The 12,407-nt window shown below is 37.6% G+C and overlaps 1 protein-coding gene across 3 annotated transcripts in view; it reads right to left on the minus strand.

Moving 5' to 3' along the window:
- The window catches only part of SPIN1 (spindlin 1), an 81,246-nt gene that overhangs the window by 6,568 nt on the left and 62,271 nt on the right, over positions 1-12,407 (minus strand). For all 3 annotated transcript variants that reach the window (XM_040239913.1, XM_040239929.1, XM_040239921.1), the window contains 2 exons: positions 5,813-6,066; positions 863-1,096 (listed from right to left, as the gene is read on the minus strand). In XM_040239913.1, the coding sequence (XP_040095847.1) occupies positions 863-1,096; positions 5,813-6,066 (488 nt within the window). The remainder of the gene's footprint in view (positions 1-862; positions 1,097-5,812; positions 6,067-12,407) is intronic.

Below are 12,407 nucleotides of genomic sequence, written 5' to 3' on the forward strand. Positions count from 1 at the left end.
AACTCAAAATGTATCAAAGATCCAAGTAAGAGTTAAAGCCCAACATATTCAAGGCTTCTAGAAGACATGAGGTAAATCTTTATAACCTTGGACTTAGCAAGGGATTATTAGATATGACTAAAAAAGCATGGGCAACAGAAGGAAAAATAGACAACTTGGATGTCATAAAATTAAAAACTTTTGTACTTCAAAGAAGGCTATCAAGAAAGTAAAAAGACAACTCTGAGAAGAAGAGAAAAGTGTCTGCAAGTCATGTATCTGACAAGAGACTTGTACCTAGACTACTGCCTCTAACTCAGGAACAGAAAGACAACATAACTGAAACTGCAGGCCAAGACCATGAAGAGATTTCCCCAAACAAGACACACCAAAGGCCAGTAACACAAGAAAAGATACTTGACAACTTTAGTCATCAAAAATATGAAAACCAAAATCACAATGAGGTATCATTTTACTACCACCAGGATGGCTAGATTCAAAAAGGCAAGTTCAGAGATGAACGAATAAACAAAATACAGTATATCTGTTCAATGGAGTTGTATTTGGGCGTTAAAAGAAATGAAGTATGGACACACACTACAACATGGATGAGCCTTGAAAACACTAAGTTGAGTGAAAGAAGCCAGTTAAAGGACCCCAAATTATATATTCTATTCATATAAAAACCCAAAGTTCAGAAGAGGGAAAGGAAAATATTCTTGACAAGAGGGTGAATAATTTTACTACCTAACTAAAACAATCACTTATCCCTAATAATTAAATATTTCAAATGTACCCCCATAAGAATTAATCAAAGACCTTGTTTTGAAATTCAAATTCCTTTTGAAGTTATCAGAAGTAAAAGCTGTTGATTTATACTTACTAGAATCGGGCATAATGCGAAGGTCGCCTTCTTTATAATCATCTAAGAGCTGGTACATGTATAAGACAGGATCTTTCTCATAGGTGATGTAAAACCATGTGTTCATGATAGGGGCGCGTGCTAAGACCATTCCCCTCCACTCGTCTTTAGAGCCATCCTCTGTCTCAAACATGTGCTCCACTGCTTTCCCAATCATTGTGTCAGCTAGGTGCGCATCACTGATTCGAGATGTTGCTAGGGATGAAAAAAGCAAACGATGATTTACAAAATATGCACTGTGAAGACTGAACTTACTCAAAGAAATGATTCTGAAATACACTATCAGGCTTCAGAATCATGTGGAGGGCTGTACGAAGGACAACCACCAAATTCACATTACTGACCCAGCCCAGGATGGATTCCATGGAATTACTATGCCCCAAAGTCATGTTACTGAGAGAATCTGTTTTTCTTTGAATTCATCTGCTCTTGGTACTGTACTTAATTTAAAATTTTAGCTGTTTATTCAAGGTATAAATATTTTGGTTACAATAATTATTTTTAAATTATTAATTATAGACTTACAGAAAAGTTCCAAAATTAGTATTGTCCCTATATAACTTTTACTCACCTTCCCCTTACATTTACATTTTACAAAATGGTCATTTATTAAAATCAAGATATTAACCTTCAAGGCATAGGTTTTTACTCTTGCCCCTACAATCTATTTTTTACAGTAATCAGAGTGGTATTTGTGGCAGTTACACCAGATTATGTCGATCACTCGCTTAAAATACTCCAGCATTTTCCTTTCATTATCTGAATAACAAACTGTTTCTCCAGAGCCGAAGGCCCTCAGCCATCATTCCCTGCTGGTCCTCTGCCCTCCTGTTCTGTCACCTCCCTCCTACTGCCTACACCTCAGCAGCATGGGCATCTTTTTCTGGGATGCCCTTTGCTGACCATGGCCCCCACATCCTCAGGGGCTGGCTCTTCCTGAGCAGGTGTCCTCCCTGAGGCTCTCTAGGACCATGTTATGAAAAGTGCCCCACTGCTCGGTCACCTGAGTTTTATTTCTTAAGGACATTCACCACTATCTATAATCATCTTGTTTTACATGTTTGTTTACTTGTTTTCAGACTGCACAGCGATGACAGCAGAGGCCTTTCCCATCTTATTCTCAATACTGTGATCATATGGGTTCAACACTGCTGTGTGAATTAATTATTTCAGAGGAAAACCAGGTTGTTCTAGATTGTCGTTAGGAACACAGGTGAAAAATGACAAGCTTCTTTTCTTTTTTAATACTGGGATAATTATGGAGGAATCTATTGATGTTAAGATTTTTCCATTCTTCATATTTCAGATAATTCTTTAAGGAAAAAAAGGCACTCCTATCTCATTCATGAGAGCTTCTATTTTTGTTTAAAGATACTGCTATTCAATTTTATCAGAAAGACACTCTAAATACAAATGGTAGTTTTGTTTACAAGTGCAATAATTCCCAAAAATAACAGATTCTCTGCTGCACAACACTAAAGCAAAATCCCACCAGTTTCTCCAAACCAGAAGGTATCAAACTTTCTGATCTCAGGACTCCTAAAATGTTTGAGTATTTGTTTATATGGATGATAAATATCAGTATCAACTATTTTAAAAATTATAAATGATGTATCTAAAGATATTCTAAGATACCCACAGAAATACATTTTTAAGGAAAAATAACTATTTTCTAACAAAATTTTTATATATATCTAACTTTAGAAACAGGCAGCTAGACTCATATCTGTTTCAATATTCAATCTTTTATGCATGTACTTTTAGTTGACGTTTAAAATCACAAAGATATGCTGTTGAAAAAGAGTTATTTTATTCGTCTTTTCAAATAATTCTAGATATTCTTCTCTGATATCACATCAAAACTCAGCAAGTCTTGGCTTTCCTTAAAGGTTAATTGCACTGTAGAATCTGAAATCATTATCAATAACCTTCTGTCAAACTATTAAACTAAAATTCATCTGCAGAATACATAAAGAATTCCTATAACTCTTGAAATAATCCAATCAAAAATGTGGGCAAAGGAATAGATATTTCTGCAAAGATGATATATGAATGGTCAAAAAGCAAATAAAAAGATGCTTAGCATCACTAATCATCAAAAAATATTCAAATCAAAACCAATAGAAAATAACAAATATTGGGGAAGATGAGAAATTGAAATCCTTATGCACTGCTGGTGGGACTGTAAAATGTTAATGAACACTATGGAAAAACAGTTTGTACACAGGCACCTCAACACAAAATTGCTGTATGATTCCACTTCAGGGTAAATGCCCGAAAGAACTGAAAGCAGTGCCTGAAGACATATTTGTACACCCATGTCATAGCAGCACTATTCACAATAGCCCTGGAAGAAGGAACCCACCAAAATTCCAATCAAGGATGAATGGGGAAAAAATGTGGTATACACATACAATGGTATATTACTCAGCCTTTGCCTGGAGAATCCCAGGGATGGCGGAGCCTGGTGGGCTGCCGTCTATGGCGTCGCACAGAGTCGGACACGACTGAAGCGACTTGGCAGCAGCAGCAGAAAGGAAGGAAATCCTGTCACATGCTACAACATGAATGAACCTTGAGGACACTATGCTAAGGGCAAAAATCTAGTCACAAGAAAGCAATACAACATGTTTCTATTTATGATGTACCTAAAGTTATCATATTCACAGAAACAGGATGATGGGTACAGGGGCTGGTGGGAGGAGGAAAATGAGTTGTTTAATGAGGAAAGAACTGCAAAATAAAAAAATGTGGAAATCTGTTCCATAACAATGTGAATATACTTAACATCTCTGAACTGTACACTTGAAAACAGTTATGGTAGTAAATTTAATGTTTTTGGGGGGGGGCGGGGAAGGAAAAACAAATTTAATGTTTTGTGTTTTTTTACCACCACAACAAAAAAAAACCTGTTGGTCTTTGAATGGATCTTTCACCAATACATGATTTGGTAACAGCATGCACTGTTCATACTGAACATATATTCACCGAGCTATGCAGATCTTTGGAAACCTCAGTACGTAACTGTGAAAGGATGAGAGTGATAAAGGCAAATTCTACCTTAAGGTTACTATGAATTTTGATCTCATAAGGCACATGAATATGCTTCAGGGAACCTCAAGAGTCCTAGACCACACTTTGGGAATCAGTACTCTGTGATGTCACTTTCTCTCACCTCTAGCTTAAGGTTATGCAAAACAAAACTAACTTAAATGTACTGCCTAAAGCAAATTAGGAAAAACCATTTTCTTTCTACGTGGAATATAAATGAAGTCCAAATAACTTTTCAGAATAAAGTATCACAGGGAATACTATAATTAACTGATAATTATATTAGGCATATAACATACTGCTGCTTTGCAAATAGGCCTTTGGATTTCCTTTTGAAAATTGAACTCGAAAGAACATTAAGAAACCCTTAAATCTCATTACCAGAGACACTCATATATTTCTGGGTATCTTGGTTGGTAAAATCACTGTTTTTTTATAAATCAAGCTAAGTTTTTTTGCTCTATGATGACAAAAGAACTAACATAGGTCATGTGGAAGAATGCAGTAAAATCTCAAATAAGCTAGCAGTCTTGCCCTTGAAGGGGTCAGAAAAAGAATTATGATAATTAATGAGCACAAATAATTGATATAAAGGTGAGGATACTTTTTAAGCCCTGAAGGGAAGATTCTTCCCTGTTAGTTTCTGATGTGGGATATTCAAGAGGAAAGAGGACATGCTTCACAAGGAACAATTTGTTCAGTCACACTTAAAAGAGATAAAGTTTAAAATGCCAAAGATTTACTATTACACAATTAGTTGCCTGTAGTTAAAAACACAAATTTAAAGAAAGACTTCTGTGAAAACAGAACTATATTTATATAGGATGAGTAAAGACAACATCTGCTATCTAAAGCGAAGATTAAAAAGTAACTTGCTGCTCTGCTAAACTTAACCTGATGGGGAAGCATTGTCCCAGGAACACAAGGGTAAAATCAAAGGGACAGGGGACTGGGTAAGCTTCTTCCCTTGACAATCTGATTCCAAAATTCTATCCTCCAAGTACAGAACTGCTGAAGCTATATTTGTAAAACTACAGGCTTTTAAAGGACAATTACAAAAACATAAACCAGATTCAGGCAATGGCAGCATCACTGTAAAAATGCAAATACTCTGAAGAAAGGAACATTCATTTGGGAGTATTCTATTGATCTTAAAAATAAAACCTATTTTACTTTATTCTTAAAAATAAAACCAGTCATTATGCCTAAGGTATGCAAGGCAAAACTGATTCATATGACATTTAAAGTCATTCATAGCTCCTATGACCATTTGTGTACATAAAAAATAAACTGAGGCTGTCATTAAAAAAAAAAAAGAAAAAAAGCCATTCATTTCCCACAAATCTTGCAAAACAAACCCTTAAAAATATAATAAAATTCACATGCACTGGTTGTTTAAATTTTGGCTGAAAGTGCAATGATCACTTTTGTAATAATACACAATGAAAGATACACTTCACCTAAAAGATTCTAAAATAAACACATGGAATTTTTCTTAGCTACTGTATGATAAAATAAGTATACTGAATATTTGAGCTAATGAGAAATACTCTTACCCATCAGAGTCCAGATAAACTGTGAGCAAAATGTGGGAAATAATCATATTAGAAATTATTAGATCGTCAACTTCTTAGGGAACAATTTTATACATCTTTATATCCCTCACAGTTCCTTTGAACTGTGGTTTCAGGACATCTGTTCAGCAGTTTTCATGGTCTTAGGTGACTGATTTAAATATGTATCAGAAGTGATTATTCTCCAATAAAAAGACAAAATACCAGTAATGCAAATAATCAAAAAGCATCCATTTCAGAAATCCTTTTTAAAGCATGTAATGCACAAATAGTAAAGAGAACTTACCAACTCTATCAGGGAGGACTTCAAGCGCAGAAACTCTTTCATCTTTATTAAGTTCTAGTCCATAAACACAGTCAAATCCATCGTATTTTATAAGATACAAAGAAGGGTTTACAGGCACCTGGTCCAGAACGGTTCCTTTCCACTGGGTGACAGGGCCATTCCCTTCCTTCCACCCATGCTGAATCCTGCAGCCTACGATGTTCCGCCGAGGCTGGGAAACAGGTTTGCTTGGTCCCACACTGCTCCGATGTTTTCTGTATTCACACATATACACACGTAAGGTATCTTCTCAAAGTATCCACTCCTACCAACACAACTACTGCTAGCTAGCATGCTCTCATCAGAAATGATCCCGGTCCTGTACAGGCTAACGCTGCCACACCCAGGGTTCAGGTGGCTCCAGCCAGCCATCTCGCAGTCCCACAGCCGTGCAGTGGTGGCTCACAGGGGGCCCATTTCAAGCAATAGAAGCTCCCTGTGCACCTTAAGTGTGGAGGCAGAAAAACACAGGCCTAGCCCGTAACAACTAAACCCTAAAATTAAGCATCAGTTTTCCAGCTTTCTGAGTTTCTTTTAATTCAATCAACTTACAGTTATCCAAATTAATCAAAGAAAGACAAGGGCTGACTACATGAAATAACTGCATGTGCATATGGCTTTATGAAACAGAAATCCATTTCTTGTCAAAACGAAATGTGTAACTATTCAATTTCAACCATTCTTATGCCCACATAACTTTATTCCCATTGGCTTAAACAATAAGAATAAACTACACATTTAACTTTTTCTTAAACTAAGCCCAGGCTGGCTTATATTCATGCATTTATACCATCATTACTTCTCTAAAAAGCACATAACCTTCAACCCTTAAATCTGTAGCAAATAATATTGAAAATTATTCAAATGACATACATCAGTTACAAATAATTGAAAAACCTACATACAATGTTTACAAATAATACACCTGGCTCTTGATGTGAGGGGGAAAAAAACCTTCATTTCATGGAGCAATCCAAAGACAAGGGACAAGACTTAGCTTGAATGAAAGCTGAAGGCCGAAGCCATGATGGCACATGGATATATGCCAAGAATGAAAAAATTTAGAGAGCAGAAAAGAATTGCTTTTCTGCTACACTTTTATAGGCATAAAGCTCTCATCTGGTAAACCATAAAAGTGGGAATAAATGGCATAAATACAAATGTACGTTAAAAAAAACAAGCAATTTATTATAGGATGTAATATTTAAAATTACAATTTTATATATTTGAAGTACACCAGGTTGGTAAACTTAGTGGGTTTGTAAGCAGAGAAAACAGGTTATACAGCAAACCATTAAAGCTGCCTTAATAAGGCCTATAATGAGTTGACACAATCCTTTACCTAAGAGAGGGAACACCATTTGGGGAACATCTCAGAAGGAAAACTTCTCCAGTCGGACTGTAAAAGGATTCACAGATTACATACAGGATTGTGAGATCATGAGACCGGAAGATGCTGTGTCTGCCCAGCCCTTAAGGCTCTGCACACACCCAGCCAAAAGGCCTTCCAGGAAAGGCAGAACCATGCACTGAGGCCATAAGCTGAGACTAACATCCTGAACAGGATGAGGCCCGGGGATAAAGGAAAGATGAGGTTCGGGTGCTAGGCAGACCTCAACAGGTAACACAGAGGAGACCACACAGAAGTGTATTAGGTGTGCCATGGGAATACTGAAGAGCTCTGCAGCACAGACAGCTCTCCTGGTGTAGTGTCACCCCTTTCCATGTACAAGAGTCTCAGGAGAGGACCATGGTGGCAACAACGGGCAACAGAAGCAAACCCAAGAACATGTCCACAAGGTAGATGGAAACTATCATCTAATATTATGCACATACAAAGGCCATGAAAGAGGAACTTACATCAGAAACAGAAGAGCCCAGATGAGAGGCAGCCACACGAGAGAAGATGCAAGAAAAATCAGACACAGTCAAGAAACAAGGAGCAATTTGAAATCTTTTCAGAAATGAAGACTAGACTAGAGGAACACGGAAGAAATTGACACCAAGGAGCATTTAAGGAAAATTGTTGTTTTTCAGTCATTAAGTCGTGTCCAACTCCGCAATCCCACAGACTGCAGCACATTAGACTCCTCTGTCCTCCAGCATCTCCAGAGTTTGCTCAAATTCATGTCCATTTAAGGAAAATAGATAATAAAAAAAGAGACAGATGGGAACAGATATGAAATTCCAACTTCTATATAACAGAATCACCCAACAGCTAAAATCAGAACAGAAAAAAATACTAAAATAATTCAAGAAAAACATCCTGAAAGACTGAAATGTACAAATGCATCCCTGGTAAAACTGACACAGAACTACTGACGCTTAAGACATCCAGTAAAACAAACAGACTTTAAGGAAAACATCTCCTGGGCATCCAAGCAGAAGAACGGCATCACGTGTAAGGAAAAAGCAAATCACAACGTGACAGCGACCCGGTGTGCCTCCAGACACACAGGGTGATGACCTTCCAAGTTCCCAGGAAAGCAAACGCGAGGTGTTGATTTCACAGTCAGCCAAGAATGCTATACTATCCTCCAGGTAAAAGTACACAGATAACACTGTGAACAAATAATGACTTGAGGAATATTGTTCTTACAGATGCTTCCTGAAGAAGTTAACAGTTGGCCATCATATCTATGGGTTCCACATCCTGATTCAACCAAATGTGGACAGAAAAACAAAGTTCCAAAAAGCAAAGCTTGAATTCGCCACATGCAGGCAACAATTTACAAATCATCTACATTGTATTTACAACGATTTACACAGTATTTACTCTGTATTAAGTCTTATGAATAATCTAGAGATGATCTGAAGTATACAGGAGGATGTGTGTGGGTTATGTGCAAATACTAGGCCATTTTATACAATGGATGTGAGCATATGTGGATTTTGGTATGGTGTCAAGGGTCCTAGAATCAATCCACCCAGATACCAAGGAACCACTGTATAGGACAGTTTCAGATAATCAAGAATGCTTAGAAAGCTTTCAGCACAGAGCTGATACTAAGTAAAAGTGAGCATCTTTTACTGCAGAACAAACATAGGGAAAAGAGCAATATGTAACTATTATCTGCTCTGACAACAGAGTTAACACCACTCTGAAAAGGGGAAGGAAAGAAGAATACCTGTAAAGTACAAGAAGTTTGCTAAACAAAAGAGTATGACTTGGAACAGAGTACCTTATATTAAATGGAGATAAAGCAGAGAAGCGGGAGCTAAATTCAATACTGTTCATAGTAAGGAACCAATCTATATAACCTAAAATAAATAAAGATTGGTTAACTTTAAAAGACTGCAGTATAAAACTTACTGGAGAGACAAGCCTTAATAACATACTATCAGTCAGTAACTTGTAACTACTAATAATACTCAAACCTAAAAGTGAACTCAAGACCTCTTCATACTCCCTGAAAATGGGCCACTACATCCAACTAGTCCTCTGTGGGGATATATGGCTGCGAAGGTGATTACATGTCTTCTTTAGAATACAGGTATCTTTTTGAGCATTACATTTTTCTTCAAATAGACAATTACCTATCTTCTTTTGATCTTTAGGAAAAAGTCCTTGTGATTCATCCTGTGTACAGGATCACGTTTTCTTCAAAGCAAAGGCAGAGGTTGGTCCCCAAAACTCACTGAAGAAAGAATTCAGTCATATGCACCATTTTATAATTCACAGACATTCTATTATTCCTACCAAAATTATAAGCAAATATAGCATCTTTACCAGTGTGATGATTAATTTTAATGTGTCAAGTTGGCTGGGCCACAGTACTAAGATACCTAGTCAAACATTACTCTAAATGTTTTCTGTGAAGATATTTTTCTACATAAAACTAACATGTAAATCAGCAGATAGATTGCCTTCCATTACATAGGTGAGTCTCATCCGATCAGTTGAAGGTATTAATATCAGCTCTTCCCTGGATCTCCAATCTCTGTGCATAAAACATTGGTGCTGTTTCTCTGGAAAACACTGACTACAAACAGAAAAGATTCCATCCTAGATTCAGAGGCATTAAATTTTCTACTACCATGATTCTCAACAAAACCAAACTACACTTAGCAACTGAGAGCAGAAAAGGGCAACTGGAAGACGCAGAGCAGTTCAGTCATTCCTCCTTCCTACACTCACTAGGGGCATTCTTCTGTAACGCGCAGTTGCTTCTGAAGAGGGAGATGCATGACGCTCTCTTTAATCACATTTCAGAACAAGCATTTTCATCCTGGTCGCCTCCAGTGGAAGTACACGAGACTCTCCTCCCCTCTTCCAAACAACACGAGGGACTGAAATCTAGTTAGCAAGCAGCCCTATTCAGAGTGGGTCCTATATCCTTTAATTCTGAAGAAACATGACCCTTCCTTTTTCGCATGGATTTTCTCACTTTTTTAAAGGGAATTTTAATCAACTTTTGTTACATAAATGTGGTAATAATATGCCTGGATTACTCCCTGGTTCGAGGAACTTCCTGCAAGCTGTATGGCACAGTCAAAAAAATACAAATAAATAAATAACCTACTTATTAAGCTTACAATTTTCTACTAGAGTACACAATTAAAACCAAAGCAAGACGAAAACCAAAAAAAAAAAAAAAAATAACAACAAAAAAATTCTTAGTCAAGGAAGGAAAAAAATTTTTAAAACAAACATCTTAGCACCTTAGTAACCCTTTCCTCACCACTTTCACCACACTATCAGAAATTTAGTCTTTTGTTCCAAATTGTTATTAATCTTGCTCAGTTCAGTTCAGTCACTCAGTCATATCCGACTCTGTGACCCCATCAACCACAGCACGCCAGGACTCCCTTTCCATCACCAACTCCCAGAGTTTACCCAAACTCATGTCCATTTAGTCAGTGATGCCATCCAACCATCTCATCTTCTGTCGTCCCTTTCTCCTCCTGTCCTCAATCTTTCGCAGCATCAGGGTCTTTTCAAATGAGTCAGCCCTTCGCATCAGGTGGCCAAAGTATTAGTTTCAGCTTCAACATCAGTCCTTCCACTGAACACCCAGGACTGATCTCCTTTAGAACAGACTGGCTGGATCTCCTTGCAGTCCAAGGGACACTCAAGAGTCTTCTCCAACACCACAGTTCAAAAGCATCAATTCTTCGGCACTCAGCTTTCTTCACAGTCCAACTCTCACATCCATACAGGACTACTGGAAAAACCATAGCCTTGACTAGACAGACCTTTGTTGACAAAGTAGTGTCTCTGCTTTTTAATATGCTGTCTAGTTTTGTCATAACTTTCCTTCCAAGGAGTAAGCATCTTTTAATTTAATGGCTGCAATCACCATCTGCAGTCATTTTGGAGCCCCCAAAAAACAAAGTCAGCCACTGTTTCCAGTTTCCCCATCTATTTGCCCTGAAGTGATGGGACTGGATGCCATGATCTTCCTTTTCTGAATGCTGAGCTTTAAGCCAACCTTTTCACTCTCCTCTTTCACTTTCATCAAAAGGCTCTTTAGTTCTTCTTCGCTTTCTGCCATAAGGGTTCTGCTGCTGCTAAGTCACTTCAGTCATGTCTGACTCTGTGTGACCCCATAGATGGCAGCCCACCAGGCTCCCCCGTCCCTGGGATTCTCCAGGCAAGAACACTGGAGTGGGTTGCCATTGCCTTCTCCGATAAGAGTGCTGTCATATTCATATCTGAGGTTATTGGTATTTCTCCTGGCAATCCTGATTCCAGCTTGTGCTTCTTCCAGCCCAGCGTTTCTCATAATGTGCTCCACATATAAGTTAAATAAGCAGGGTAATAATATACAGCCTTGACATACTCCTCCTATTTGGAACCAGTCTGTTGTTCCATGCCCAGTTCTAACTGTTGCTTCCTGACTTGCCTACAGGTTGCTACTATCTTAAAAATAATTTTTAAAAAACATTCCCTATTTAGTAGTAAACAAAGAGGATTTTTGTTGCTTTTTGCAACATTTATTTTTTTCTCATGCATATTTGCTCTTTCTAGTATATTCTCTGGTAGTCAGACAGGGTTCACAAATGCAAACTACAAATTCTTGCAAGCCTCAAAATACTGTTATTTTGTTCTCATCCTTGACTTGCCTAGGTATGCAAGGCAGGCTCAAACTCCCTTTGCCTTCAGTACCTTTACTGCAAAAAGGTATTTTCATTGTCTTTATCTTATCTTCCAGAATCACAGATACCAGATGCCAATCTGATCCTTGCTCCTTTGAGGGTAATCCATCTTCCTCTTCAAGCTGCTTTTAGAATTTTGTTACTAGATTCTGAAATGTCCCTAGAACTCGTGACATGTTTCTAAGTATCCCTCACTAGGACTTGGTAAATTTCTTGAATTAGGTAAAATAGGCTTGAATTTCCACCTATCTATTGAATATCTTACCTAATATTTTGATTTCTATGAACTGATCACTTCTTTACCTTAAATGATTTTTCTTTGTAATGAGTGCAACACCTGATATGAGGATAATTTTCACTTTTCTGGATTCCTTATGAACTTCTGAGTTCAGCCTTTCTTTGTAGCATCTGCTGCCATCTGAGTGGCAGCATTCTTCACACCTGCAGGAGAGCAAGG

Source organism: Oryx dammah, unplaced genomic scaffold (assembly GCF_014754425.2).
Source record: "Oryx dammah isolate SB20612 unplaced genomic scaffold, SCBI_Odam_1.1 HiC_scaffold_1, whole genome shotgun sequence".
In the NCBI taxonomy this organism is placed as follows: Eukaryota; Metazoa; Chordata; class Mammalia; order Artiodactyla; family Bovidae; genus Oryx; species Oryx dammah.